Source organism: Aspergillus fijiensis, assembly GCF_003184825.1.
Source record: "Aspergillus fijiensis CBS 313.89 unplaced genomic scaffold BO72scaffold_27, whole genome shotgun sequence".
Classification (NCBI taxonomy): domain Eukaryota; kingdom Fungi; phylum Ascomycota; class Eurotiomycetes; order Eurotiales; family Aspergillaceae; genus Aspergillus; species Aspergillus fijiensis.
The window spans coordinates 168,810-196,390 of record NW_024469003.1 but is presented as its reverse complement, the minus strand read 5'-3'; the positions used below and the strand labels follow the sequence as shown (position 1 = coordinate 196,390).

General features: G+C 52.9%; 9 protein-coding genes across 9 annotated transcripts; 2 read left to right on the top strand and 7 right to left on the bottom strand.

The window, feature by feature from the left end:
- Window positions 1-374: 374 nt before the first annotated feature.
- Window positions 375-1,986, bottom strand: BO72DRAFT_448651 (lipoate synthase). The gene has a single exon (XM_040944835.1). The coding sequence runs from the start codon at window positions 1,901-1,903 to the stop codon at window positions 644-646; it is 1,260 nt and encodes a 419-aa protein (XP_040800680.1). The 5' UTR covers window positions 1,904-1,986; the 3' UTR covers window positions 375-643.
- Window positions 1,987-2,460: 474 nt separating this feature from the next.
- BO72DRAFT_125807 (uncharacterized protein) lies at window positions 2,461-4,814 on the bottom strand. Its single transcript, XM_040939046.1, has 2 exons — window positions 3,609-4,814; window positions 2,461-3,559 (listed from the first exon to the last, which is right to left on the bottom strand). The coding sequence occupies exons 1-2, from the start codon at window positions 4,695-4,697 to the stop codon at window positions 2,603-2,605; spliced, it is 2,046 nt and encodes a 681-aa protein (XP_040800679.1). The 5' UTR covers window positions 4,698-4,814; the 3' UTR covers window positions 2,461-2,602.
- A 990-nt stretch (window positions 4,815-5,804) lies between these two features.
- BO72DRAFT_405412 (putative ribosomal assembly complex component Ipi3) lies at window positions 5,805-7,770 on the top strand. Its single transcript, XM_040942285.1, has 2 exons — window positions 5,805-6,232; window positions 6,307-7,770. The coding sequence occupies exons 1-2, from the start codon at window positions 5,885-5,887 to the stop codon at window positions 7,666-7,668; spliced, it is 1,710 nt and encodes a 569-aa protein (XP_040800678.1). The 5' UTR covers window positions 5,805-5,884; the 3' UTR covers window positions 7,669-7,770.
- A 1,034-nt stretch (window positions 7,771-8,804) lies between these two features.
- BO72DRAFT_448647 (telomere repeat binding factor family protein) lies at window positions 8,805-11,241 on the bottom strand. Its single transcript, XM_040944834.1, has 3 exons — window positions 9,941-11,241; window positions 9,832-9,861; window positions 8,805-9,771 (listed from the first exon to the last, which is right to left on the bottom strand). Exons 1-3 carry the CDS (start codon window positions 10,996-10,998, stop codon window positions 8,880-8,882), a joined length of 1,980 nt encoding a protein of 659 aa, XP_040800677.1. The 5' UTR covers window positions 10,999-11,241; the 3' UTR covers window positions 8,805-8,879.
- A 188-nt stretch (window positions 11,242-11,429) lies between these two features.
- On the top strand, window positions 11,430-12,363 carry BO72DRAFT_448645 (uncharacterized protein). Its single transcript, XM_040944833.1, has 2 exons — window positions 11,430-11,601; window positions 11,689-12,363. The coding sequence occupies exons 1-2, from the start codon at window positions 11,540-11,542 to the stop codon at window positions 12,143-12,145; spliced, it is 519 nt and encodes a 172-aa protein (XP_040800676.1). The 5' UTR covers window positions 11,430-11,539; the 3' UTR covers window positions 12,146-12,363.
- Window positions 12,364-13,526: 1,163 nt separating this feature from the next.
- Window positions 13,527-14,995, bottom strand: BO72DRAFT_379423 (uncharacterized protein; the record flags this gene model as incomplete). Its single annotated transcript, XM_040941346.1, has 3 exons — window positions 13,527-13,823; window positions 13,878-14,360; window positions 14,417-14,995. 3 exons carry the CDS (start codon window positions 14,993-14,995, stop codon window positions 13,527-13,529), a joined length of 1,359 nt encoding a protein of 452 aa, XP_040800675.1.
- Window positions 14,996-21,553: 6,558 nt separating this feature from the next.
- Window positions 21,554-23,042, bottom strand: BO72DRAFT_430310 (40S ribosomal protein eS4). Its single transcript, XM_040943104.1, has 5 exons — window positions 23,012-23,042; window positions 22,722-22,859; window positions 22,366-22,650; window positions 21,914-22,208; window positions 21,554-21,850 (listed from the first exon to the last, which is right to left on the bottom strand). The coding sequence occupies exons 1-5, from the start codon at window positions 23,023-23,025 to the stop codon at window positions 21,797-21,799; spliced, it is 786 nt and encodes a 261-aa protein (XP_040800674.1). The 5' UTR covers window positions 23,026-23,042; the 3' UTR covers window positions 21,554-21,796.
- A 279-nt stretch (window positions 23,043-23,321) lies between these two features.
- On the bottom strand, window positions 23,322-24,934 carry BO72DRAFT_448638 (aspartate-semialdehyde dehydrogenase family protein). Its single transcript, XM_040944832.1, has 4 exons — window positions 24,892-24,934; window positions 24,575-24,625; window positions 24,257-24,514; window positions 23,322-24,201 (listed from the first exon to the last, which is right to left on the bottom strand). The coding sequence occupies exons 2-4, from the start codon at window positions 24,600-24,602 to the stop codon at window positions 23,396-23,398; spliced, it is 1,092 nt and encodes a 363-aa protein (XP_040800673.1). The 5' UTR covers window positions 24,603-24,625; window positions 24,892-24,934; the 3' UTR covers window positions 23,322-23,395.
- A 269-nt stretch (window positions 24,935-25,203) lies between these two features.
- On the bottom strand, window positions 25,204-27,278 carry BO72DRAFT_528273 (FAD-binding oxidoreductase). Its single transcript, XM_040950173.1, has 4 exons — window positions 26,876-27,278; window positions 25,754-26,807; window positions 25,522-25,703; window positions 25,204-25,459 (listed from the first exon to the last, which is right to left on the bottom strand). The coding sequence occupies exons 1-4, from the start codon at window positions 27,200-27,202 to the stop codon at window positions 25,307-25,309; spliced, it is 1,716 nt and encodes a 571-aa protein (XP_040800672.1). The 5' UTR covers window positions 27,203-27,278; the 3' UTR covers window positions 25,204-25,306.
- Window positions 27,279-27,581: the final 303 nt, after the last annotated feature.

Genomic DNA, 27,581 nt, shown 5'->3' with positions numbered 1-27,581 from the left:
AGCGAATATCCTCATTTTCAAACTTTCTCGCTCAGATATCTCCACGCAACAACAATCTCGGTCGATTTTTCTTCTTGATTATTTTCTTCCAATACCTTTTTTTTTCTTTGCTTTTATAGCCCGGGGCTCGGCTTGAGAGTGCCTATCCAACCGGGTCTCTGTCATGCCATCATCAAGCCACGCTTTTGGAGAGTCATGAGTCAGAACGAACGAGTAAGATTGATTACATTTGTGGTTGGCGTGAACCAGGAAGCAAGTGGGTACATACCAAGGTATGCAGCAGAAGGCTGCAGCACCACGGATTGGTTAATTGAACGGCCGATTAGGATCATTATGCGAGTCATAATGCTCGATTTGATAGCTTGTTGATACGTTGACAATATCTCATTGAAATGAACATACATGTATGAAAATTATGTTTGATTGACAGCCAACCAACCCCATCAGCCGATCAGCCGGGATTGGAGTTTTAGGGTCTATGTAGAAAGTAGTAGTAGCATAGCACAGCACACCCCGTATGGAAACCAGATACCAGAATAATCGAATGTGAAACCGAGACCGAAAACAGATCATGCTAACCCTACGCCGGAGGAAACCGATATACCAAAGCACACACACAAGAGAGAAACGAGACGCTGCTGATTTACCGAGCGATCTCGTCAACGGGGACCTTCTTCTCGACGGGCTCGGCGCCCACCGTACCCCCGGCGCGCCTCTTCTTCAGGACATTCTCGATGAACGCCTCACCAGCCTTATAACTGCTGCGGACCAACGGGCCGGACGCACAGTACAAGAAGCCCATCTCCAGGGCCTTCTGGCGCCACATCTCGAAGCGATCGGGCGTGACATACTCGTGGACGGCCATATGTCTCTTGGTGGGGCGCATGTACTGGCCGAACGTGACGACATCCACATTCACCGCGCGCAGCTGGCGCAGGGCATCGGCGATCTGCTCATCGGTCTCGCCGAAGCCGAGCATCAAGGAGGTCTTGGTGATGAGGTCGGGGCGGGCCTGCTTGGCGGCGTCGAGGACGCGCAGACTCTGCTGGAAGGTGGCGCGGCGGTCGCGGACGAAGGGGGTGAGGGCCTCGACGGTCTCGACGTTGTGGGCGTAGACGTCCAGCCCGGAGCGCGCGACCAGCTTGACCATCTCCAGATCGCCCATGTAGTCGCCGGTCAGACATTCCACCAAAATACTGGGGGCCTTGGTCTTGATCTTGATGACGGTCTCGGCGAAGTGGCGGGCGCCGCCGTCGGCCAGGTCGTCGCGGTCGACGCTCGTGAGCACCACGTACCCCAGCCCCCAGCGGCTGATCGCCTCGGCCGTGTTCTCGGGCTCGTGCGGGTCCAGCGGCGGCGGCCGCCGCTGCGTCTTCACGCTGCAGAACCGGCACCCCCGCGTGCACGTGTCGCCCATCAGCATGATCGTCGCCGTCGCCGCCGCCTTGTCGCCGCCCCCCCAGCAGTCCGAGATGTTCGGGCACCGCGCCTCCTCGCACACCGTGTGCAGGTTCAACCCCCGCAAATCCTTCTTCAGCCGCTGGTAGTTCTTCGAGTCCGGGATCGGCGTCTTCAGCCACGACGGCAGCCGCGTCATCTCCTTCTTGCGGCCCGCGGGGCCGACCAGCGCCGTCTTCAGCGCATAGGCTTCATTCGGGTCGGCGATGGTGTCGGCGGCAGCGTCGCCGGAGACGAAGTCGGAGAAGGAGGGGCCCGAGTTCAGGCGGTCGGTGAAGGTGGTGCGCCGGCGTGGGGTCGTCGTGGTGCTGGTGCTGCTGTCGGTGGCGGAGGACGGCTCGGTGGTGGCGTAGCTGCGGGTGAGGAATGTGCTGCTGGGAGTGGCGGTGGTCACTCGTCGGGACGAGCAGAGGAGCCGTAGGCGGTTCGTGGAGGGAGCTGCCATCATCGAGGTTTGTGTATGGGGAATCTTTGTTTCGAAAGCAAAGAAGAGGGAAAGGGAGGAAGGCCTAGAAGAAGAGATAATGCACTGGTAGGTAGTTTCGATTCCGCGGGAAACATTCAAGCTGATATCGGAGTTCGGCTGCGGTTCCGCCGGCGGCTGACTCAGGTTGGCCGCTGCATGCCCACTAATCCCCTTCAGGACGCAAGGTGCATTGCCCTAGTTTAGTGGCGTTCATGCTGATTAATTGATCCCTCCCTGGTGGCTTTCCTGGCTGTATTCAGGGTGTCTATACTCTATAGAGGACTATGGTAGGCTTACAGTACGGTGGTGGAGATGTTCGTGACATGTTTCAGGTTGGCAGGGTATCATTAGAGTCTAGGTACTGGGGATCACTAGAAATTATACATCAACCGTAGTGGCTATTGGAGTGAATTCATAAGCAAATCAAAGAGTAGCAGACGTAAAGAGATTAGACGGTGACAGGCCACCTGGAGAATTCGGAGTGAGTGAAGTGGGACAAAAGAATGGCAGCAATGCAGTTCGACATGAGATTGACAGAACGAGTGGTATAGTCAGGAAGACTGGCTCATCGAGGAAATGGGGAGGTATGAAAGAATCTCAAATGGGTTGTGGGAATAAGGGGGATCGGTGCGTTAAGAAGGAAAAGACAGCAAGGGAAAAGGTTGAATGAGTGACCGCCTAGTTTTTCGCTTCCAGCACTTGGGCGAGAACAAGTACGGCGCTTTTCAGATGCTCCTCCGCCTGTCCGCATATAGCGAAGAGCATTTTTTCGACAATTCTATCCAGGTCTTTGCGAAGCTGCATGCTGCGTGTTTCGAGAACCTGACGTGATGGGGTGGTATGATTGGTGGTCCCTGACACTGCGGTGGCCTTTTCCGGGACTGTGTCCAGCCGCGATCGTTGGTTGAGCTGACTCTTCCTCTGGTGGGTAGTTGCCAAAGAGACAACATAGTTCCGTGCAATCAGAGCGGCACATAAGCCGTCCAGCAGGTTTTCAGCAACGCTGGGGAAGATGGTGCGGAAAGGCCGCAAAAGGGCCCTCTCATTATTATGGCGAAGAAACATGATGACGGGTGATGTAAGGCGGAGCATGTTCCGTGGGAAGTCTTTGACAGACAGCTCCAGCTGTTCGATAGTCCATTCGTGATCCCACCATTTCTCCAGCTCTTCCTTCTCCGACTTGGTGGAGGTTGAGGAACGGCCGGGCGATACCTGGACAGACGCAGCAAACTTTGGTGGTACCTCTGGCTTGGGTGGCGATTTGGGTAGTTCTGGGCTGGGAGCCGACTTGGTGTCGATCATGGTCTCACCAACAGTCTCGGAAGCGACAGAGCTGATATCTGTGTACACATCATCGTCGTCTTCGTCTTCTTCATCATCGTCCTCGTCCTCCTCAGCTGGAGCCTTGGCGTGGGGATAGTCGTTAGGTGAATAGCATGAGTGATGTGTGATATACCCGCTGTCGGACATCTCCAGAGGCGTTTCGGGACTGAAGACTGATATCTCTTGCTGACCTTGATCAGGAGTGGATGGAATTGGATGCTGTGGCGTTGGGAGCGAGTAGCTCATTGCCGGGGACGACTGGCGTGATATATCAACCAACTTGGGTTTCGTCTTGGTTGCTACCGCGTACATCTGTTTCAGGGTCAGTTTCATGCTACTCGTGTTCTGAGAGAAGACTCACTGCCGGTCTAGCTGCTTTCAATTCAACTTTCCGTGGAGGAGGTGGAGGGCTTTTCTGCACAATCTGTATCCTTCGTCGATTCAGCTCCTTGAGCCTCTCGCCCTGGCCTTCTGCGCCCTCCACTGGCGCACGCTGGAGCCAAGGCTCCCAGTATGACAAGCTGCTGGGAGCCCAACTTCCATCACTAGACACCGTCCCTGATCTGCTCCTCCCTGCGCCAATGGATGAGTTAGAGAAATTCCTTTTTCCAATCGGTTCATAGTCGGAATAAGGAGCTGGCGATGACATGCGCTCCGAGTAGATTGAAGCAGGCGTCAATTGCCCATCGCTCATTTCGCATTGTCTGGCTAGATGTGAGTGCGCCATGCGTACATGCGGGGTCCCTTTGACGTCTTTGGGAGCCTGTCGTGGTTCGCTTTGAGGAGAGGTGTAGCAATCGCGACACGATTCTCTGCCTGCAACGCAGCCACAGCCATTGGGACTCTTTTGACTGTAGTCCGATTCCGATTCCGGCTTTGGCGAAAAATAGAACGAAGGTGAGTCGTGTGGTGACCTGGTGTCTGACAGAGGCGGGCTGGGCAGAAGACCAAAAGAGTCGATGTTCGTGACTCGGAGATTCTGATCTGAACGCCATGGGCGAAGCGTCCTAGTCTTGGATGGTTTTCGAGACAATGGGGACTCTTTGCCACTTGCAGCAAGGCTCTCCGTGGAAGGCGAGGACGGCAGACGCAGCTCAAAGGGCTGCTTCATCTTGCGCACCGAGCGGAAAGGAGACATGTACACAGGAGGGCGTTCCGAACTGGTCCGTGGTTGCGCCGTGGTATATTCTGGTTGTTCAATGCGGGGCGATGGCGAAGGAACAAATGACAATGAGCTCGGGGCCTGCTGTCTCTTCCAAGGTTGGATATTGGGCGAGTACCGGGGCGACGACGATTTGTTACCTCTCACATTGAGAACATGATTCGGTACACTGTAGCTTGGTACGCTCCTGTTGACAAATGTTGGGAGATTTGCAGATATTGCATGGTGGTAATTGTGTTCTTGCAGATGAAACTGCATCTTGACGGAATGGCCGTCCGTCGAAGACATGGCTGCTAGGTCAATATGATGAGCAACGAAGGCTGAAGGGTCAGTCAGATCTAATGCCGTTCCTTAACAGCAATTAAAGAAAGGGAACGGAAAGAAAACCATAACATGAGCGCTGAAGCGGCCCACCAGACCTTATACCAGGGCTTCACATCGGCTCAAGTATCCCTTGACTGCCTTGCGGTGACAGGGAAAAAGACATTGGGCATGCGTGTTCGCCCCCTGTGGGAGGGTCGTCTAACACTCTGGAACATAGGTGAAGAGTGAAGGGCCATTACGCCCATTTCCTTGCATACCAGAGAGAGGTGGGATCGAGAAGTAGGCACAGTCATTGGGCCAAGGTCCGGACGTGCGCCACCTGCAGGCACAGGGCAACGTGGGTGGTCCGCGCTCTCTTTCTGGGTTTGCATATCGTCTATTAGAAAGGAATGAGACATGCAGATGGAGGGCGTCTGTGCCAGTCCTTTGGCGAACGTCACAAGGTCCTCTGTGCGGCTGTCTAATCAACATAGACGTTGCGCCGGGCAATCTCAGGTTGCCGGCCCCTGGAAATAAGCCCCTTGCATCGGTTGCCGTAGGCGCAGCCCTTAGATTGGCCCATGCTGCCTCAACGCTGAGCGCAATTTAAGTAGCAGGTGGGAGGATTCCAGCTTGACTGCGGCGGGCGGAGATCGCAGATTGGCTTAGATGGACCAGAGATACCATTGGGAGGCCAGCAATTCCATGTGTGCCACCAAAAATTCTTGGAGGTGATGAAGCTGCGCGCAGCTATACAAGCTACTTTGTCAGTGGTTGTACAGGAGTCGTAGATCCCAAGGAGCTCGCTGTGCTTGTTCCAGATTCGTCAGTAACGAGGGATACTAGGGGAACTAGGAGACCAAGGAAGGGACTGTCGCTCACCAAGAAATCATCCAAGGAGGGAGGAAGATGAGATCATGAGATGTTGTTTGTACAGTACGAAGTAGAGTACGAGGAAGCACAGGGATAATTGAGCCTCCTTATGCTGGCTGACATAATCACTAGACCCATGCATAACTAGTTAGTTAGCTTGAACCAAGCAAACAGTGCAAACCAGCCGGTTATCGATTGGCGTATCTCAAAAAAAAAGTTCGGAGAGCGATAGAGAGAAAGAGACATTGACTTGAGATCTCCCATTCGTGCTCCAAGTTCCTTGCGTGGATCGATACGTTATGCTCTCGGAGTGTTTTATTGCGTCGACTGTGGCGTCGGGGAAAACCCCGGCGTCTGCTAGTCTAAGAGATGTCGGAATCTGCGTGCACGAGTTTCAGCCCACACTTAATCTGCGCTCCACCTTCAAGAAGAGCTCGACGGCGGCCAATTGCCTGGCTGTGAGCCCGTCGCATGTGTTTGCTGCACAGTCGGAGAAGGCAATTGTCCACGTATATAGCAGGGAGAAGGGCAACCAGGAGGCCACAGTCCCCTTCCCGGAGCGCATACGTAGTATCGCACTCGCTGGGGGTAAGAATGGGGATGTCGTTGTTTTGGGCACAGAAGGTGGCCGTCTTATTTTGTGGGAGGTGAGTCGTGCTTGAGGATATATCATTTATGACTTCTTGCTTAGCTTGTTGCTAATGGGCGCCTTGTCAATCAGACATGCACTGGTCGACAAATAGCAACCACCGCATCCCATCTGCGGCCGGTAACCTCCCTAGTGGTCGACCCTACCTCCAACTTCATTCTCTCCGGCTCATCTGATGCGAGCATCCACGTCTGGTCGCTCGTCGACCTCCTCTCTTTCACAAAACCTCCGTCTGGCCGTGATCGTCAAGCTCCGAATTCCCCGATCCGTACCTTCTCGAACCACCGCGCCGCCATCACCTCTATCGCCGTGGGCCACAGCGCCGGCAGATACAACATTGCCGTTTCGATTGCGGAAGACAGCACTGCGATTGCATGGGACTATCGCACCGGCCGTCTTTTGCGCACATTTCTCCTGTCAGCCAATGCAACATGCCTGACCCTCGACCCCGTTGACCGAGCGTTCTACGTCGGCTACGCAGATGGCAGCATCCAGTCGGTCGACTTCTACAAGAACCAATCCATCCAACATCCGCTTCACGACCCCTCTCTGCATTCCACTCCCGTTCAGCCCTCCGCCGAAGACCGATGGGCACCTCCCTCTGCCGACAGCGGGGCCGCGCACACGCTCACGCTCTCTTATGATGGAATGACGCTACTCTCCGGCCACCAGAACGGAAAGGTCCTATCCTGGAACGTAGGACGGAAGAAGTACGCGTCAACCGTGGCGGACTACACGCACCCGATCACGAACCTCATCATGCTACCCCCCAACGGTCTCTCGTACCCATCTCTCGACCTCACCCGCATATCTCACACCATCGTCAAACCCCGCTACGACCACACATTGTCCGAATCCTCCCAGCCGTCGGGAACCGTCCCAGCCGACTACACCTTCAGCACGCATCTCCTCCCCGCCAGCTTCTCCACTTCCTCCTCCAGACCCAACCAATTCACCGAAGCTTTCACGCACGCCTACTTCCCCGAATCGATGCTGGAGGAAGGTCTCGCCGAACTGGCCGCTTTCGACCAGGGCTCCCCCGGCAATGCCGGAAACAGTGGAATCACCGACGAAGAAGCCTTCGCCAAGGACGCGCAGATCGCCCAGCTGGAAGGCGACCTGGCAATCCTTAAGAAAAAGGCCACGATCAACGAAAACGCCCGCCAGTCCACCTCGGACGAGGTAACGCAGCTGCGCGCCGACCTCGCCAACCTGCACGACTACATCAACGAGCTGCACGGGAAGCAGGAGCAGGCCCAGCGCGAGAAGATCCTCCGCCAGGCGCGGAAGGAGGAGCGCGAGACCCGGCGCCGGGAGGCGTGGTTCGCCGCGGAGAAGAAGGGGAAGAAGGGCGACGCCGTGCTGAAGAAGCTGGATGCGGAGGATACAGTCATGACGAGTGATACGGACGATCAGAGCAGCGATGATCAATGATCTGCCTTGTGTGCGGTTATTTTTGGGTATTGAGATATAATCACTTTTATTCCATTCGGGAGTATCTATTCCGAGATTTCGCGGACAAGGCGTTGCGCAACGGGAGGTTCTAGTTTTCAACGGTTCCGAAAAAGTGTATCAACTGGATGATTTGCCCTTAAATCCTGCACCTGTATATAAATATGAGATCAAGACCGCAGGTGAGTACAGACAGTATCAAGAATTCCATATAGCCCACCAAGTCCACAAAACCAGAACACTCCCTCGAATACACCAGTCCCATCTTGCCCATGCCCCACGAAGTATACCAATCCACCATCTCCAGAACGAACCAAGAATAAACCCCTTAGCTCAAAACACCGAAAGATGAGAAACGCCACATATAATGATTTCTTTCCCAGCAACCGCAAAATCCAAACCCGGGTCCCGAAATCCCCCCATCCATCCCGGACCCTCCCTCCACCCCCAAGGAATGTATCAGCCCAGGTGCGGTATGCATGCAAGTTACCTTACCCTGCCCTACCCCCTTATTTCCCCTTTGCATCCACACCGCGGGTAAATCCGCAACCATGAAAGAATGCGGATCCGGTGCATGATAACACCTGCCCGAGTCGAGTCATGAAACGTAACGCATATTTCCTGTTTCAAATTCGAATACAATACAGATAAAGATAAAGTGCTTCCTAGGGGTGCGCTATAGCTGACCCACTTGCATATGAGTGCCGAGTAGTAGTGCCGATGAGATGGGACGCTGTTACCTGGCGGCACTTGGGTTATGTCTGGACGGCATGGAAAGGCTGCTTTATACAGTATTGTAACGTTAAGGTACATGCTGTGTCTTTCCTGGATGAGGTCGAGGTTGCCGTGGTTGATTTAGTGGTGGTTGGTCCGAAAATGGACTGGAAGTTGACTCCCTGCAGTGGGTTTACTAGCGAGGTATTGCCGGCGCGAGTGTAGGAGAAAACCGGAAAATAAGGTGGTAAGAGGTACGATACTGTGCTACCTGGCTATTTTTTGGACATCGAGGCAAGTCAAATATCCTTGAACATACGCGATGGTTCTGATTCCATAGGGACGAACCATTGACCAGTGAGTAGAAACCGAGCCAAGAATATCAAATAGAATTTGCAACATGCGTGAGTCATTATGCAGGGATAACACCCGGAATCTACAAGAGAAATTGGGGGAAGAGGCTAATCATGCAGGATACGCTATCCGATCTCATCCCACACCATCGGCGCCAACGTATTATCCGTCCATGAGGTGTTATCACTAGTCCCTGTGTTTTCGTCCAGTGGGAAGGGGAATACGGCACCGGTACCCGGCGCCGGGGCGGTTGCAGCCGCAGCTGCATAAGATGAGCTTTCTAGTAGACCCTGAGGCGGAGCAGGCGGGGGAAGAGCAGGGTCAATGGGTCCTAGGGTGGACTGGTCTGGGAGATCGGCTCGTGTTTCTTGGGGTTTGGAAGGTTGTGCCCCCTGCTTACTGCCTGAGCTCGTACTGTCGTTGTCATCTCTCGCGTCAGAAACCTCCTTCCCCTGGTCGTGGAGGGTTCGACCGCTCACAGAGCCTCCATCGCGGTACGCGTGCGGGAATTTGGTCCGGAACCGATCGCGCAGGTCCGTGGCTCTGCGATGGCCGAGGTTCAGCCGTGTATCCTGCTGGATCAGGGTCCATTGGAACCCATGCACCGCATACCCTTTGAGTAGAGCTTCGTCCTCGGCCACGGTGAATGGCCGTCGGGAACGACGCCGGGATTTCATGGCAAAATGTGGCTCCGGGATACCCAGGGACTCCAAGGTCGATTTGGATTTGCTTGTTAGCGTAGGAGTTGCCTTGGCCGTGGAATTCGGCTTAGAGTTGGTGGTCTTCGGAGCGGTCTCTTTGGTGTTCGAGGAGCTGCTGCCGCTACTGCTAGAGGATGGCTCATTCAAGCCAACCGTCACGCTGCTCCCCACGGAGAGGGACTCCGCATTGGCTGGTCGGGGAGGCGGCAAGTGAATCTTCCCGGCTGTGCCATCAGATCCTTCCGTCTCGGCCCGCGAGAGGGCGTTAGCCAGAGTGTCGTGCAATTGCCGCGTGGCTTCGTTCGGGTCGGCAGCCCTTGTAGACGATTAGCTTGGAGTCGGTGCTGATTTGCTTTCCACAGAACCGAGGACTTACCGGTAGGCCCAGGGACAACATACGCGGAACCTAGATTTGTGTTCAGTTGGTGACCTAGATCTCGTTTCCATAGTACAATCCACCTCGAAGCTATGGCTGTTTACCATACCTATCTTTTAAGTTGGAAGCGCTGCGCTTGTTGAACTTCAATTCCGGCTGAGCCAGGATCGCCGTCCAGTTCCCAATGCCGCACTTGACCACTCCACGTAACAGAGCCGTGGTTTCCTCCTCTGTCCACTTGCGAAGGTTCTTACGAGAACGGCCCCGTGTCTTAGGGGATATGGGCTCCTCGTTTTCGTCTGCAGAGGATGACTTCTTGTCGTCCGATTCCCCGTCGTCGGTCTTGTCACATGGCGGCGGCCGATTCGGGGCGACCGGGTCGTCTGGTAGTCCGATGACCACAGCGCCACCGCGATCGCTCAGGGCCGTCTTCGTGGCAATGGGAGAGGCCAGGATATCCTCGATCCTGCCCTCTCGTCTTTCGCCTGTCGGACCCTCCCCGAAGGAAGTGGCTAGCGAAGCCGGCTCAACGACCGAGCTGTCTCGGGAGGGTTTAGTCAGCAGCTGCGTGAGGCTGGAGCCGGCTTCGATGGGCGGCAGAAGAGCGGCATTAGGGGGAGGTTCGTTGAGCCCATTGAGGATCGCAAAGGGCCCGAATGGGGGTGGGCGCTGTTCCTTCTGAGCCTGCGGGATGGGCAGCTGCAGATGCTCGGCGAAGGTCTCGGCCTGCACCCCAACGCGGCGCCGCTTGCGGGAATGATGGGAATCATCGTCGAACGATGAATAAGGGAATCGTTCTAGAGCACGGAGATTAACAAAGGCGGGAAGGATGGGCTTGGGCGGCAAGGGCTCGAGGCTAAGGAGCGAGTCCACGGAGGGATCAGTCTTCTTCTTCGGCGGCCGCGATGCATGGTTCAGACGCTCCGCGGGGACCGCGGCCACGGAATCATTATTCCGGGGGCCAGGCAGAATGCCCGCCGAGCTAGTGCGCGTGGGAGCAGCGGTGGCCTCGCGGACTCGGCTGGCATTCGGCTCCAGCGGCGAAGGCACGCTCAGCAAGCGCGAGACGGGCTGACGGAGAGGAGCTATGCGGAGACTCTGGAGCTGGGGTAATTCTCGAATTAACGATTCGTCGTATGGTCGGGTAAAGGTAGTGTTGGAATCCATAGTTTTCTTCACGGAATCCAGGAGGGTAGCATTCAAACGATGAAAGCAGGGATAAAGATCATCAAAGATGGAACGAGACTCCCCACGTAGCCATGAGCCATTTTGTAGGGTCGTTGACTATTAATCCAGCAAAATTGGATGGAGGGTAGGGTGTTTTTCTTTTTTGAGGGGGAGAGAGAAATGAAATGGAAAGTCAAGTATGGAGTAGGTAGAAATGATAGCTAGTGACTCGGGAGGTACTCCGTCGCAACTTGGCTATTGTAACGTGCTTGCTGCCGCGGGCGGAGTTGAATCTCGGGGCTATGCTGGGTAGGGGCGAGGAAAGCCACCAGAAGCGCAAAACCGGTTTGCTGAATCAGCAATTCCCAATCGGGTGAAAGACGGAGCACTGCCGGTAAGTTATACACTCACTGATTGATTATTGACACCGATATAAATTGAGTCAGTACAAGCCATCCATCTGGTGGACGCATCACAATCAGAACCAGACAACACGGCAGTCAGTCAGTCCCTTCAAGCTCGATAATTCCAACCGTCCACGATGCCCACCATTCTCCCCCCCTGGCCCAACCTAATCTTCGGCATCATCGAGCCCATCTCACTGTACGTCCATACATACCTACACAATAGCTCTAGAATATAGCCCCATAAACATCACGCACAAACAAAAGCCTAATTTCCCTTAATTAGCATTGCCGGAGCCCTAAGCCCCCTCATCAACCTCCCCGCCTTCATCACCGACCAAATCCCCCATCCCCAATCCTTTCCTCTTCCCATCCAACCCCAAACCATCTCCCTAGCCTACCAGCTCGGCAACCTGTACGGCCTGCTCGCCCTGCTGGGGGTGGGGATCCTGCGCACCACGACGGAACCCCCGGTCATCCGGCAGTACCTGCTGGCGCTGCTGGCGGCGGACGTGGGCCACATCGCCGCCACGGGGTGGGGGATGGGGTGGGAGCGGTTCTGCGATGTGCGCGGCTGGAACGCCCTGACCTGGGGCAATGTGGCGGTTACGGCGTTCTTGGGGGTGAATCGCGTCTTGTTTCTGGGTGGGTGGTTGGGGGAGTGTCGTCAATCACAACAACAACCACCAGTTGGAAAAACTGGGATCAAAGAAAAGAAGAATCGTGGTGGGAAGGTTGCTTGAGCTGGCAGCAGTGGTTCTGGGATTAATGCGGATGGGTAGGGGTTTGTTTGCCTTTTTCTGGGGATTTTCGGGCGGGTGGAAGGGGTTGGGTTAATTGTACGTACAATAATAGATGTAAAGAGTCATCGGTGGATTAGACGGCTCCCTCGGTTTCGAATACTCGATCCTTGAGGTTTGTCTGCAGCTAAGGCTGATACTACGGAGGATGGAAGACGGTGCACTCCAGATCTGGTTCTTGAACCTTTGTGGTGTCGGTCTCCACCTCTGTTGTTGATGTTGTTGAAGCTACGTTGTGCACTTCGAACTTGACATCAACTAGTAACTATTATAAGTCTTAGCAGCAGACCTCACATGATGTCAATACCGATAAAGTTAGTTAATGACTCACTCTGACACTATTTACATGTCCTCTGCAAGCATACGCAACCGGAAAAGCCGCATGACATATGACTGAGGTAAAGAAGAGGACTCGCCCCAAAAGTAGGAATAGATCAGTATCGCATGAGCCAGAAGCAACAGGGCAATACGTAGCAAATGCCAAGCGCTAGGGCTGATCCATGGACGGATGCATGGAGGCATGGATGGAGGCTGCTGGCCCGTACTTTCCCCTTCCCCGGCATAGGCGAGCAATTATCAGTACTCCGTGATCCCCGGACAGACAAGTTCAGCTGCATATCAAGGCAGAATTGCGGAGCACCAATGCATACACTGAAGTGATGTATCGACGCCCACGTAGTTCCACTAGGACTACCACCCATGTCCAGCAGCACCCCCGACACCGAACAGGGTACTCCGTACCGTACATCCGACAGAAGCCAAGGTAATCATTTTCTTTATTGGGGGCTCACTACGGGCCTATAGATTATAGGGGATATTGGATCTCCCTCTTTTACTCGAACGACCTGTCCCAAAACATCGCCTCGATCACATACGAACCCAATCTGCCGCTGGAGTCATGAACAGCTAAATATCTAGATGCATTAGAAATACAGTCCCCGCTAGTAGATAGAACCAAAAGCCCCCGCAAAGAACAATCTGCAATAACAAGCATATCCGAAAAAAAAAGAAAAGAAAAAGGCTATTAGGAATGGGAGGAAACCAAAAGTAAGAACAGCCAGGCAGGCGGGAATATCGCCCGCCTGCATAGCGTCTGTCGCAAGATAGATCAAAGTAAGAAGAAGCAAGCCTCGTCAGGCATGGGTTTCCGGTCTAGGATTAATTTGTCCTATGAGACGACTGGTCGTAAAACTCAGTTGGCCTGGCACAGCGAGAACGCCACCGTATTGCATTTAATTCCGCTATTGTTGTGCTCAGGTGTTCAGCAGATGGTTGTCCGACAGTCTTCGCTGTGGTTTCCGGAGCGTGCCTGCGCTCGGATTGGTCATGAGCGCAGAGGAGACGGCCGCATGTGCTGGAAGAGTTGCTGCAAGGCCGGTTGGCCATGTTGCTGGTATTCGCGGATATGAGGGACGAGGAAGGGCACGCCCGGGTTGGTGGTGAATGCTTGTCGGTAGGCGACGAAGTTTTCAGAAGGGTCCAACAGAAGCTCGAAGTCGGGAGGGAGCATGAAAGGGGCCATTTGGGTGGAAGGGACACTAGTAGATGTGCTGATGCTGTACTTTCGAAGACCGTCGATGATAGCTGTGAGGGAGTGGTAGTTCCGCACCATCAGTAGAGCCTGATCTCAAGATTAGCTCTCTCCTGGATCTTGCCTCTGATAGAAGATTCTCACCTGTACACATTCCTGGATGTAGCCCACCAATTCGGGAAGCGCTGTACAACACTCCCACACCGCTATACTTAACAGCTCCCATTCTGTAAATACCCGCTTGACCACCGGCCCTGGCTCCACGAAGCTTTTCTGCGAGAGCCCCGTGAGATACCCCTCATCGATATGGGCCATCGTACGGGCGAAGTCCAGCGGCGAGGTCGACGCCGTCAAGTCTTCCAAGAACGCCAAATTGAGTTTGAAAGGTCGAGTCCAGATCATGTGCCGCGTATGCACGTATGCCTGCTTGTACCGCACGGCTGAGACGCATAACACTTTCAGAATAGATTTCAAGCTGGGCGAGATCTCTTTGAACAGCTCCTGGATCGGACCGGCGATGAACTCGAAACCTGGGGTCGTGGGACTCGCCACGATTTGCCCCCCTCGAAGAGCACGCAAACAAGCCACCACAGCCCGATGAGCAAAGGGGCTCCGGCTGCGAAGATGCTACCCGCTAATGTCAGCATCTCTTTCAAGCACTGGCCTGGTAGGACTGTACGAACCTGTTCCACCTCGACATACAGTGATACTTCCTCCGGAAATGCCTGAAGATGGTGCAGTAAGTGAATATGCAACGCGGTATGCTGTTGCAGGAACCACTCCACTGAGAGGGCCGAGTAGCCCAGCGAGTAACGCACCAGCTCTTCGAAGGGGATCCGGGTGAAATGCAGATGGCTTTCATGGTCGAGGTCTTCGGCGATGCCGATAGCAGTCATGTTCCGGTTCCCTTGCGCGGGAAACCAACTCCACGTTGCCAGCGCCGGGTCTGCCTTCCTGCACCGGCGCAGGATCTCCTCCACCTTCTGGATGTGGGAGAGGTTGCCGATGAAGGACCTCTCATGGGGCTCGACCAGCTCCGACAAGAAGGCGTCAATGGCACTGGCATTGCGATTCTGGAAGGCGGTTCGAGGGAGACTCTCGTCTCGGAAGAGGCCGAAGCGGATCGCCCGTTTGATCTCTTGGATGTCAAAGGCCCACAGCATCGTCATGGCCTCATCTTCCCACCAGCGATATTTCATGTAGAACGGAGGGATCTCCGCCCCGGCACGGAAGAGAGACGGGTAAGCCGGTGGATCAAACATGACGGGCACGCCAGTGGAGGAAGGGGAGTATGTGGACATTGCCCACTGCTGCACCACGGGAAAGTCAGAATGAAGAGGACCAAAAAGCCAAATTGGTGTCTTGGGAGAAGGGGACGGGCGCGGTGTTCAAAAAATAAGTGTCTCCTTTTTACAGTGAGTGGGGGGAGGGAGGGGGGGAAAGGGTTTGAGTGGGGAGGAAAAGAGAAGAGAGGGGGAATCGGGGGACAGACAGAAAAAGAAAGAGAGGAAAATAGAGTGGTAGTCGAGAGGTGGTGGTTACAGTTCTGTAAGAAGAAAGATCCCGATAGATAGTAGTAGATGATGAATCGTACACACCACACGCAATCCCTCACTCAGTCAGTCTGATTTAACTCACATGTAAGTTAGCTGGACACCACACCACCTTGACTTCTTCTTCTGCTTCTTCTTCTTCTTCTTTATTAGACCCCAGGTTTTCTTTTTTTTTTTCTCTTTCTTGTTTTTCTTTCTTCCCTTTCCCTGGTTTAGTCTCTGTACCACTGACTACTACCCAGAGGTATAGACGGAAGCAAGATCTCCGGCAGACGGTGGAACGGCTATGATTCTAGAACGTCCCGGATTCAGGCATATGTCCAAAGAACCATCGACGTCAGAGGAGACTTACAGATTGGATTCAAACCCCACAGTAAGGTCAGTAGTCGATGTAAACTGACACTAATAATAGTGGATGATGGTAGCGTACATTGAAAAAGGCCAGAGCAGGAAAGCCAGCAGCAGCACCGGTGGTGAAATGATGGATACTATAACCAGGAACCGACAATGGGGAAACACTGACTCCTGATAAGAGGGAAAGAAAGAAAGAAAGAAAGAAAGAAAGAAAGAAAAAAGCTTTTATTGCATTCACACCATCACTCTAGTGATACTAAGCTTAAGGTAAAAGTCATAGCAACCTCCACTTTTTTCGCCCCGAGGTTTCTGAAGAGGATGGGTCAATGTCTAGCCGCGAACTGCTTATTCCTCACTTTGCCACGTTTGACAACTCACGAGGGTTCAGAACGGTATCTTGCTGCTTGACGCGGTCGAACGGCCGAAAAGGATGGCGGCAAGTGGCGCATTACATACAAGAGGTATGATTTGAATGATCAAATCAACTTGGAACCTGTAAGATAAAGATCCAAAAATCCAAGAATCCAAAAATCCAAAAATCCCTGGCAGGAGACGGTCAGTACTGCATTAAATTAGATTATAATCAAGGGAGTACTCAATAGAAAATGGCTGGCGTTGATCCGAACCACTGGGACCCGGGAGCCAGGTTAGGCTGAAGCTACGGAGATTACCTCAACACCCACAAGCTGAAGGCGTGAAATAGACCTCGTCTAGCTGACTTTCCCAGGCCAATCAGTCCAGGTCGCCGCCAGAATCGTCTCCAACCACACTACCGCCGGTCAGGTAGCGCGTGCGACCTGGGATAGGGCCGTTAGGTCTTGGGGGAGGGCGTCTATTCTATCTAGTCTAGGGGCGGTTGCGGGGCTGAAGACAATCAGCAGGGCAGATGAGAATCGGAACGGCCATCGAGCGAAGACCAGTCCGTTTGGCAATAGCACCACCGATAATACCAGCCATTAATGAATGGCTGTCAGCCAACGGCGGCGGTGGATCAATAGGTGGCATATGGGGTAAAGGGGAAAAAAGCCAACCAGGATAAAGGAAAATGGCAGGAGAAGCGGTCAGGAGCCGGGATGGAACATCTGGCCATGCATTAGTCGTTGGGTTCTGGAAGATTCACCCAAGACTCCATTCATCAGGGTAAACGGGCGAAAGCGGAAGTATGTGTGAGAAAGAAAGAAAGAAAGAACGAATGGAAGAAAGATCGAATGAAAGAAAGAACGAATGAATGAAAGCATCACCTCCATCACTGTAGCGGTGTATCGAGAGAATGAATAATGAGGTCAAATATACATCAGGCCGAGATCGTGAGGCGAAGACATTCAGCCGGCCCCGGGCGGCCTCTCCTCTAAGAGGATGCTTCAGACTTCAGCAGACGCCAGGAACGGGGCTGAACCCATCGTCTCGTTCGTCATGCTGATGCCGGTGATAGTCGATGATCCTATAAGGCACCATCTCTCGGGAAGACCCAGATGGGAGCTGTACGAATCCACCTTTAGTTGCCACCATCTGGAGAGTCGGTAGCAAGGGCCAAGGCAAATGATGGATCGGGGAGGGGGAAAGGACTAGAAAGTGGCTAGCAATGGCTAACTTAGCGACTAGGCTCTGCTACTGCGGGCCCTAACTTAGTCGGGCTTGTTGTTCCTTGTTAAGTTGCTTTCTTCAACTCTCAAGGCCGTTTGAACGAATGGCGAGGAGGCCCAGCGACGAGGGTATAGCTGTATACCCGTAACAAGCTGATGATGGTGGAGAAGGCAGGCCGAAATCATGGCCACCAGCAGTGTCAAGTGCCCTTTAAGTTACCACTCCAGCTGGCGGACTGGGGCAAAAGTTGAAACTACCGGTAGGGAATTTCCACGGCTGAGGTGACCCATCCATTCCATCTTCTTTTCCTTGTTCGAGTTCGATGCTTCGATGTGGGTGTCTGGGTTAATCAGGGTACCTTCAGTGTGTTGCATTCAGCACTCTAGGTGTCAAAGGCGTAAGAGGGATTGGTGTGACCGCGACTTTTGACGACTTCCACGAATCGGGCAGAAGCAGCTCAATGTACGGAGTACTCCGCTGGACGGAGTACATTGTATGTAAACAGTCGGAGAAACAGTAAGTTAAGTTCACTAACGTACATAGAGTACAGAAAAAAGTACTGTGACTAGTGAACTAATGAAATGAGTGGGTGGAAAGAAGGGGCGAATCATGGCGTGGACGGGACTATCATCAACAAAAGCCCAGAGAAACAAAACTTGGCAAGTGAACAGTGTATCAAGCCAATCACCCTAGGGATGGTGTACCGAAGGAGCTCGTGGCTGTTGGCGACCGTCGACGTAACGGCAAAGACATGCGGTGATCCACCCGAGCGTGAGTTGAGTACGAGTAAAAAGAGACCAATGCGCGACTGGATGGCTTTCCCGACAAGAAGATATTGACTAGGTATGGAGTTGAGGTGTATGTTGATGGATCGCCCAAAGAAATCAAGAAATCAAAAAAAAAAACAATGATAATTAACGAATAGTAGTGCATCTCCACGGTGGGTGGGGTTTCCTGATAGTGTGGCGCAGGGGAAGAATTGAATCCTATTACGGAGAAAGAAAGTAAAGAGATTGAAAGAGACTCGACTATCTATGAAAGTGATTACAGATTACATGTACTGTGGTTACTTGCTCCGTAGTGGAAAGGGAAGATCAAGTGCCGTGCCGCGGGCGGGAGGCCCGTCAACTCAGAAACCCTGGTCCCAATTGAATCGGAATGCATCGATGCGATGTATCCATTTGCAATTGTCGCTTGGACCCTCCACCTCAATCCTTTTTTTTTTCTTTTGACTCCACCCCCTCACTCTCCTCTCCTCTGCTCTCCTCTTCTCATTCCTCCTTCTTATCCCGGGAAAATCTACTATCAGCCTTCCGAGTCCTTATGCTGCAACTGGGTGCAGCTTGCAGCCTGCAGAATGCATGCCTCCCTCCCTCTCCCTTCCCTACCTGGCCTAGGTCGTCATACCGTCCCGCTCTCTCTCTCTCTCTCTCTCTCTATCTCTCAGACCACGTCGTGCCATGGATAGATTTGAGGAGCTCTCAGTGAACGGAATTACTATCCGAGGTCGGACTGATATCAGAAGTCGGTCACTGTCATCCCAATTGGTACAGTAAATCCTATCGCCAAGATGCTCAACCGAGTGAACGAGAGAGAGAAACGAGAGAGAGGGAATTGAAGAAAATACTCAATTAAGAAATAGAAAAATGGAGAAGAAAATAAGGAAAATAAGGAAAGGAACGGCTTCCATCAGCGAGGGAACTCCGGGGGCGAGACAAGACCCTCTTCCTCTCTCTCTCTCTCTCTCTCTCTCTCCATCTCTATGTACTTAGTCTGGTCTAAATTTGTAGCGGGGACAGGCGTAAAGTGATGCTGTCCAGATTCTTGGCTGTGTGACCATTAACATGGTCGAATTCGACCACTAGCATCCGTAGTGACCTTGCCTGCAGCAACCAGACGGGCTGTGTCTCTTGAGCTGTTCACCCTACTCCGTAGAGAAGGTCTGATAGAGATCAAGGATAGTGACCAAGCCGGCTGATAGTCTACTAGGTAGTCTTGGGTGTTTGTTGAGTCCAGACTCTGAAGACCGGGAAGCCATGGTGGGTGAATGGCTGCATGGCTACAAGCATGAAAGCTACGGGAACAACGGCGGTTGTAAGAGCAATCATAATGCTCTTGAACCACGTCGGAGTCTTCTGGTGAAATGCGGGCCATCGTCACTTGCGGGAAGGAACAACGGTTGTTGAGAACCTCTTCCACGGATCTACTCCGTAGTTTATGATCAAAACAGAAGAAGCAAAAAAAAGATCGATCATGTCCATGATGCCCTTTTTAGCCTCTCATGACTAAGCACGAGAATAGATCAGTTAAGTCAGACAGAGCGCGCGAGAGGAGAAGACAGCTAGCGACCCTGCCGAAGTAACGACCTTTGTTCGGATCCTGGGCTTGCGCAGTCCACCCAGATTGGTCCATCGCTTGCAGCATGCATGACACCTGACTCGGAGTTAAAGTGTGGTGGTGGTGGTGGTGGTGGTGCGTGGGTATGTGCGTGTTGAAGCGTGTGAAGGGGGTCAAGATCAGTGACAGTGGCTTACGTATTAAACACCATCCCGCCAACCCTGAGTGGTAGATATAAATTCTTTGCGCTCATCTGCCAAACAAGCGGATGGAATGCTGAGTAACTTCTCCGCAATCGGGGCCTCTCCGCAACCATTTGGCAGGGCCTGCCAGCACCCTTTTTCAACCAACCAATGTAGTGGCACAAGCTGGGTGCACGCCGACTCAACGGCGGTGGTGAGTCGTCTTCGGTTCGCTCATTCGGACGACTCCTGTCGGTATCCTGCCCAGGCCGGGCAGACGGGCCAGTAGAGAGGCAACCTCGATGGCGCGGCCCAAGAAGAGGAAAAGCATGCAAGAGGGGAAAGCAATAATGAAAAAAATTCTAGGAAAAAACATCCACCCAAGCTGACAAGCCCTAGGGACCGATCTTACCAAGGAAAGGCAATAAGGTCTGAGCGAATGATCGTAATCGTCATTTTCCCGATCGATTCCGAGCGCCAGTGCTGACCTGATCTCCCACAATGTCGGGGCAACAGTTATTAAAACCTGGATAACTGACACGGCTGCGTCTGGCTAATATCAATCACAATTGGTGCCCCAGAACCGGGCGAAGATCAACTGACAAAGAATGACTTGTCATTTGACCGAAAGGCGTCTGAACCCAACAGGTGTTCGAGGCTGCGTGGTCGGTGCTCAATGAGTCTCATGTTTCGTACGCCATAAGACCGAAAATCGGCCTAATCGGACGGAGGAAGGAGAACAGCAGGAAGCCGGGATAGAAAAAAAAATTGATCGGTCCCAAATTTCCCTGGACAAGAGGCAAGGATTATTGGTTACTACCTGCTACCGTGGTAGCAGCTGTAGCCGCTGTAGCAGCTGTAGCCGGGGTCTCTTAGGCTCGATCCTCTTGCAGTCCCCCTCATGGGTGCATTAGAGAGCCAGAAGGGAATTGGAGGGAAGACGGAGGATCTATATCGGCATGCAAATGGGGGAAGTAGACGTGTTATCTTTCACCTGTATGGTCCATGGGTGGGTGGAGCGGCTTACTTCGCGGGAGAAGGGGGGCACTTACAACTTTACAAAAGTATGCGGAGGAATAGTTAACTAACTATTCTTTGAGATGACAAAACCGCTTCGTTGGTCTAGCAGATATTGCGACCTCTACAGGTCGAATGGGCGTCGAATGGGCGCATGTGAGATCGGAGTCAGTGAGTCAGTTGCCTCCTCTTTCATTTACCCCGAGGCCCCGTTCTTGGTAAAGCCTATGCGATCTTTAGTGTTTGGTGCTTAGATATGAGCGGTAACCTGGACTTTCGACCTCACCCATCGTGCGCCAAAGGAAGTCAGAAGTACGTGGTAGGATTGGTACGATAACGCCTGCCCTGTCCGCCAATTTAGGAAAGAAAATCGATGGAAGGGCGTTGCATCCACTCTCACTAGCTTAAGCCATGATTCCATCGGCCCGGTTGGGACTTGCTGGGGGGGGGGGACTTCTCCATAGGACTCCAATGCTCCATGGAGGGAGTGGAAATGGATGTCTCAAAACTAAAAGAAGAGACATCCTATGATTGATTGATTGCACTAGTCAGGAGGGGACGGCCCGGCGGATGAATGGACTTTCTTGGGAATGGGGCCGCAATTCAAGGTTCCGACCAGCAAGGGACTGGTAATTGATCCATTGAGCTATCTCGGCGAGTTGAGGCTATCCCGGGTGGGTTGGACTGCTAATCTGGGTTGGGGAGGGTAAGACGGCGGACTACGAGACTTGGGAATCTCCGCTATTGGCAGCATGAAGTAAGAATATGACTAGGTGGGAGGACAAGAAGCACTAGGAGAATGCCTTGCTTTGCGTCTATGGTACGTGTAAGCCTACAGGATGTGGTAGGCATGGACACGCCCAATGTGGAATATCCGGTGGACGGAACTTTCTCTTTTTTTGATTCCGAATAACGCTTCATATTATCGTAACCGGCGTCATACAGGCCCACAAAGCAAGACAAGACGTCGTCTCCCCAGCGGAATTTTTCAAAGCTTTTTGATTTGCTGTATCCTACGACACTTACCGAACTACATCTAGTTGGCGATGGCGTAGGCACGGCGGCGGTCACGCTCCTCAGCAATGGAGAGCTAAAAGAGAATAGGTCAGTCTCAAATTGACATGCATGCCAGAATGCTGGAAAAGCAACGTACCTTGACACCCTTGCCCTTGGGGAGGGAGATCCAGGGCTTGTCCTGGCCAATGACGAAAACGTTGGACTCGCGGGTAGCGAAGGTGTTGTCAATGGCGTCCTTGATGTGGACGATGTTGAAACCTCCGTCGTGGCGCTCACGGTGGGTGACGACACCAACACGACCCATGTTACGACCACCGGTAACCATGCAGACAACACCGGTGTCGAAGCGGACGAAGTCAGCGATCTTGCCAGTGGTGATGTCAACCTTGACGGTGTCGTTGACCTTGATGGCGGGGTCGGGGTAGCGGATGCTGTAAAAACCTTGTTAGCATGAATGTTCAATCCATATGGTCCCTTACGATGTTCCCGTAAAGAAACCGTCGTTCCGGTTCTTTCGTCCTCCGCCGATCAACCAAAGCTTGGTCCAACGACTGAATGACACGGAACTTGTAGAGAGCATGCACTCACGTTCTCGCATCGTGCGTAACCAAGAATGGGATCCCGCCCTTGCCAAGCTGAACACGCTTAACCTTGCAGAGCTTGTACTCAGCCTCCTCAGCCTGGATGCGGTGGACGGTGAAGCGACCCTTGGTGTCGTAGATCAGGCGGAAGTTCTCGCCGGTCTTCTCGATGCCGATGACGTCCATGAAGCCAGCAGGGTAGGTAGGGTCGGTGCGGACCTTGCCGTCGACCTTGATCAGACGCTGCATCATGATGGCCTTGGTCTCGCGGCCGTTCAGGGCGTACTTGAGACTATAATCGCTGTTAGCCGCTGTTCCTCCGGGCGGGTCGGAGATCGCGTCGTGTCGCTCGAGGGTTCGTACCGGTTGCGGATGAAGACAATCAGGGGCAGGCAGTCACGGAGCTTGTGGGGACCGGGGGAGGCCTTGGGAGCATAGGTTCCGGACATCTTGTCCAGGAGCCAGTGCGAAGGCGCGCTAAGGCGCTTCTGGTGCTTCTTACTGCACGATCAATCGAGTCAGCTCTTCCATCCTCACTTCCAAATTGAATTTGCAACCATCTGCTCCTGCGACTCAAAAGTCTCGAAAAAATCGCCGAACATGGTCGCAGTCGCATGAAAGTCACAATTCGTGTGGTGAGGCTCAGGACTTACGGTCCGCGAGGCATCTTGGCTGCTTTGTCGACTTGAACCGGTTAAGTTGTCGAAGTGTCGCGAAAGAGAAAGTACGGTTGGGGCAGGGACTTCAGCTGCTGATATCCAGGGCGCTCTCAATTTTCGCTTAGCGTCCGGTGCTGGCGGGTTGAGCCCTAACCCCGTTGAAATTGGGTTCATTTCACGCTAAGCTGATAGAAGACTAGCTTGGACCGGGCTTGCTCATTATGTAATACTGCAAGTGGGTCACTCAGCTTTCACGTGTCAAGACATCTACTTACTTCGGTCGTCACTTTGTTGACACCGACTGCTAAGTTCTCAAGCTGTTTATCAGAGAAAGAAGCTAACCCAAGTCTCTATATACATTTTTATTATCTAGAATGTCTAGATGTAGCCCTTAATCACGGCAACCTCAGCATTGAGGATAGACGATCCCGCAGCGCCCAGAACGGTGTTGTGCGACAAGGCAGCAAATCGGATATCGAAATAACCACCTTCTTGACCCTCACGAACTCGTCCGACACTAACGGTGTATCCCTTGTGAATATCGCGGTCAAGTCTGGGTTGGGGCCGATCGGGTTCGTCGAAAACCTTGATAGCCTCTGCAGGAGCCGACGGGGCACCCAACTTCTGCGCCTCGGACTGATATTCTCTCATCGCTTGAACCACCTGCTCTGCGCTGGGCGCCGGGCGGTTCTTGAAGCGCAGAGAAACGAATGCCATGTGGCCATCAGTGACTCCAACACGAGTGCAAGTCGCGCCTACTCTGAGGCCGGCTTGTTCTTCGAAACCAGTAGCATCAGCATTCAGAGAACCCAGAATCTTCTGCGCCTCATTCTCGAGCTTGTCCTCCTCGCCGCTGATGAACGGAATGACGTTGTCCAAAATGTCCATGCTGGGAACACCAGGGTAACCGGCTCCGGACAGAGCTTGCTCAGTAAAGACTTCCACTTCGACAACAGGACCGAACTTGGCCTGGAGCGCGGCGAATGGGATGACGATGCCGATGACGGCGCAATTAGAGTTGCAGACCAGGAAGCCCTTCTTCAGGCCAAAGTGCTTTCTCTGGTGAGGGATGAGGTCGAAGTGGTGAGGGTTGACAGTAGGGACAATGAGCGGGACCAGGGGATGCTTGCGGTAGTTCTTAGCATTGGAGAAAACGGGGATATCGGCCTTGATAAATTCCATTTCTGCGACGCTTTTGGTCAATAGGTTTCCAGAGACGTTGCATGGATAGCCTCTTACCGAGATCGCCCGCCACATCACTGTTGAGTCCAGAGAAGACTAAGTCGCAGTCGGCGAACTGCTCGGCCTTGCAATCACGAAGGACAAGGTTGCTGAGCTTCTCGGACATAGCCGTAGTCTGCTTCCATCTCACAGCATCCTTGTAGGCCTTTCCAGCGGAGCGCTCCGAGGCACCGACGGCGTGCAGTTCCAGGAAAGGGTGGTCGGCAAGCAGGAGGATGAACCGTTGGCCAACTGAGCCAGTGGCTCCGAGGACACCTGCCTTGAATCAGTACTAACTTTCTCTTCAGATACATTCCTTGTCCAAGGCCATCTTACCGCACTTCTTCTTAGGATATGAGGCCATTATGCGAGTCTAGACTATTGATCCTGATGCTGTCAGTTACTTGAGTTCATGTGAGATCGCAATTATGGAGATGATTCCAATCGAAAACAGCACAAAAGATCCGGAAATAGGATCGAATCATTCACAGCTCGCAGCAAACCAGTCGAGCAGATCAAGTTGAAAGCGATACCCCACTCATGGAAGGTCTCACTGAACCTAATCAGGGACTGGTCGTGGATGCTGAAGATCGGATTTGTTGAAGCAATCACATCTCAAAACAACAATTGAACAAAAGCACAATAGTACTTACCTCCTGACACTTGGGATAGAAACTAGAGAGAGTGAGAAGTCCGTGGCGTTGGAGCGGGACACTGCGATATCGCTCCGGAGCCATTTGCCCCGCGGTGAGTCAGCCCTGCTTAGTCACCATAGTCGGGCATAGTTCTCTCGGTTTTCATTGGCTAGAGCGTGTGTTCCTGAGCGGTCTTTACTAAAACGGCCGATGACGAAAATGCTTAAGGGGCATGGAGTAGGGTAAGCAGGAATAAAGACGGGAATCTATATATTCTAGTACCGATTCATCGTACTCGAGTAGATAAACCTGACTTAGCAGTAGTCTGAGGTCATGTTATAATCATTCAATTTTTCCGAAATGGCCATTTTTACCAGTACATTTTGAGAATGATCCGAATTGCAATGGAGACTCTTTCATATGGAAATGCATTCTATGCCCTACGTTCATAATCAAAGATCTTCCCTGGGTTGAGTAACCAATGGGGATCGAGTGATTGCTTGATAGAGCGCATAACATCTATCGTGTCCGGACCAAGTTCCTTCTTCAAGGAACCCTTCTTGCCCAGACCAACACCATGTTCGCCCTGTTCAATAGTCAGCCATATGTGCATCGAACGGACAACCGGGGGGGGGGGTTATATCGTACAGTGCATGAACCCTCCATCTCCAGGGCCCGATCGACCATATCGTACACGACCTTCTCTACTCGCTCCAGCTCCTTGGGATCGCCGCGGTCGTACAGAATACTTGCGTGAAAATTCCCATCACCGATGTGCCCGAGAATGCTGGCAAACAGGCCAAGATTGTCTAGTTCCTTCTTGGAAATTTCTAGTTCCAGATTAGCAAAGCCCACGTGCAGTTGCATGGATAGGTTTTACCGATGATATCTGGCAGTCTGGAAATGGGCACCGAAACGTCTGTAGACCATACCTCAGACCCCTTTTCCCTTAGCGACAGCATACTCCACAGTGATTGCTTCCGCGCAGACCACAGGTCATGACCTTCACGCTCGTCTCGTGCAAATTCAAAGGAGCTGGCATTGTTCCCTTTGGCTAACTTGGTGGTTAAGTTGATGCTGTCAGCGACCCCTGCCTTCGTGCCAGAGAACTTGAAAAACAGTGTGGGCAACGTCTTCCACGTGCGTCCGGTGCCACCGGCCCGGTTGATGACGTCCATCTGGACCTCGTCCAAGATTTCCACGCACTGTACCAGGATACCTTGTCGAATAAGCTGCATGGCGGTCGAAGCAGCATCGCGCACGGTCGGGAAGGTCACGACGCCAACTCGTGTCTGCTCTGGGATAGGAGCTAATTTGAGGGTAGCCTCAGTCACAATACCAAGTGTCCCCTCGGAACCTACGAACAGTCCCGTCAAATTATACCCTGCCGATGTTTTGCGTGGACGGCGACGTGTCTTGATAATTCGGCCGTCGGCCAGGACAACCGTGAGGTTGATGACCCAGTCTTTCATAGTTCCATATCTCACAGCATTTGTTCCACTGCAATTTGTGCCAACCATACCACCAATCATTGCAGATGGGCCGGGGTCAACCGGGAAGAAAAGGCCACTGTCCTTGATCTTCTCGTTGAGATCCATCCATTGGATCGAGGGCTGCACCACAACGTCCATGTCGGATTCATGCAACTCGAGAATCTTGTTCATCGAAGCGAAGTCTATAGTCAAGCCTCCGTGCGGGGCAGAGAAATTGGCCTCGAGACTGGAACCGCCGGAATAAGGAACCATTGGCATCCGATATTTGTGGCATATCTGAGCGATTTTGGAGACGTCCTCAGTGTTATTCGGGTACGCGATCGCGACCGGTAGACGGTCTGCATTGACACTGGACCATTCTGAGAATCCATGGCGTTGAAGATCGTCCTCGTCCGTGCTGATGGCATCCTCGCCTAGGACGACTCGCAGCTCTGCAATGGCCTAGTGTGCCGACTCGATCAGTTACATGTATCTTGCAGTATGCTGGTGAAATTGATAGAGCTGCCTACCTTTGTAAAGTCCTTCCCTGAACCGTACTGAGGCTGGCTTGATTGTGCCTTCTTAGAAGTGACTGCATATGCGTAACCGGCCCCGGCAGCTAATGCGGATAATAGAAGAGTGTTGCCCAAGGAGCCAAAGCCCGAAGGCTTGCTGTCACTTGAAGAATCCGAGTCCCCATTCTTGCTCGAGTTATTCTTGAGACTGGTAGGACTCACGTCACTTCGCAAGCGGACGGTTCTGTGCTGTGTAAGAAGAGTCGCTGGGCGACAGTGGGCGGCCACCCTCGTGCGGGGAGATGCGGGGAAGACCCGAGGCAATTGAACGAGAGCCCGCATTATGCACAGTATAACTTGAGGATTGACAGAAAAACCAAAGATGGACTTGAAGGGAAAGAAATCAAGACAATCAAATTATGGACGCAATGACTTCGCAAAGCAGGAAGAGAGATCTTTTCGGAGAAACTGGTTTTCTTTGGGGGTGCCCTAGCTTCGTGCATCTGCGAGCCAGCCCGGTTAACGCCATCGGAGCTAATAATGAGGACTGGCAAAGATCGGAAATCGGCCGAGAATGATACAGAAATCGAGATAAGAAGAGCCGAGGGCGAATGGAGAAGCCGTTGCAGATGAGAAGCGCACATACGTCCGGCACTCGCATTTCCCCTCATCTTGGTTCCAAAAGATCCTAGGGTCAGCGTTGGGGAATCGGGGTTGCTCG

Bases quoted from the DNA above. Each gene is read 5' to 3' on its own strand.
- BO72DRAFT_448651 (XM_040944835.1), bottom strand. From the start codon at position 1,903: ATGGCAGCTCCCTCCACGAACCGCCTACGGCTCCTCTGCTCGTCCCGA.
- BO72DRAFT_125807 (XM_040939046.1), bottom strand. From the start codon at position 4,697: ATGTCTTCGACGGACGGCCATTCCGTCAAGATGCAGTTTCATCTGCAA. The intron at 3,560-3,608 runs GTGAGTCTTCTC...ACCCTGAAACAG, and splicing joins TGAAAGCAGCTAGACCGGCA to ATGTACGCGGTAGCAACCAA.
- BO72DRAFT_405412 (XM_040942285.1), top strand. From the start codon at position 5,885: ATGCTCTCGGAGTGTTTTATTGCGTCGACTGTGGCGTCGGGGAAAACC. The intron at 6,233-6,306 runs GTGAGTCGTGCT...CTTGTCAATCAG, and splicing joins GCCGTCTTATTTTGTGGGAG to ACATGCACTGGTCGACAAAT.
- BO72DRAFT_448647 (XM_040944834.1), bottom strand. From the start codon at position 10,998: ATGGATTCCAACACTACCTTTACCCGACCATACGACGAATCGTTAATT. The intron at 9,862-9,940 runs GTATGGTAAACA...ACACAAATCTAG, and splicing joins GCTTCCAACTTAAAAGATAG to GTTCCGCGTATGTTGTCCCT. The intron at 9,772-9,831 runs GTAAGTCCTCGG...ATCGTCTACAAG, and splicing joins TGTTGTCCCTGGGCCTACCG to GGCTGCCGACCCGAACGAAG.
- BO72DRAFT_448645 (XM_040944833.1), top strand. From the start codon at position 11,540: ATGCCCACCATTCTCCCCCCCTGGCCCAACCTAATCTTCGGCATCATC. The intron at 11,602-11,688 runs GTACGTCCATAC...TCCCTTAATTAG, and splicing joins ATCATCGAGCCCATCTCACT to CATTGCCGGAGCCCTAAGCC.
- BO72DRAFT_430310 (XM_040943104.1), bottom strand. The intron at 22,651-22,721 runs GTACGAACCCTC...CAGCGATTATAG, and splicing joins ATTGTCTTCATCCGCAACCG to TCTCAAGTACGCCCTGAACG. The intron at 22,209-22,365 runs GTGAGTGCATGC...AGGTTTTTACAG, and splicing joins GTTACGCACGATGCGAGAAC to CATCCGCTACCCCGACCCCG.
- BO72DRAFT_448638 (XM_040944832.1), bottom strand. From the start codon at position 24,602: ATGGCCTCATATCCTAAGAAGAAGTGCG. The intron at 24,515-24,574 runs GTAAGATGGCCT...GATTCAAGGCAG, and splicing joins ATATCCTAAGAAGAAGTGCG to GTGTCCTCGGAGCCACTGGC. The intron at 24,202-24,256 runs GTAAGAGGCTAT...AAAGCGTCGCAG, and splicing joins TGATGTGGCGGGCGATCTCG to AAATGGAATTTATCAAGGCC.
- BO72DRAFT_528273 (XM_040950173.1), bottom strand. From the start codon at position 27,202: ATGCGGGCTCTCGTTCAATTGCCTCGGGTCTTCCCCGCATCTCCCCGC. The intron at 26,808-26,875 runs GTAGGCAGCTCT...TCGGCACACTAG, and splicing joins CAGGGAAGGACTTTACAAAG to GCCATTGCAGAGCTGCGAGT. The intron at 25,460-25,521 runs GTACGATATAAC...ACTATTGAACAG, and splicing joins AGATGGAGGGTTCATGCACT to GGCGAACATGGTGTTGGTCT.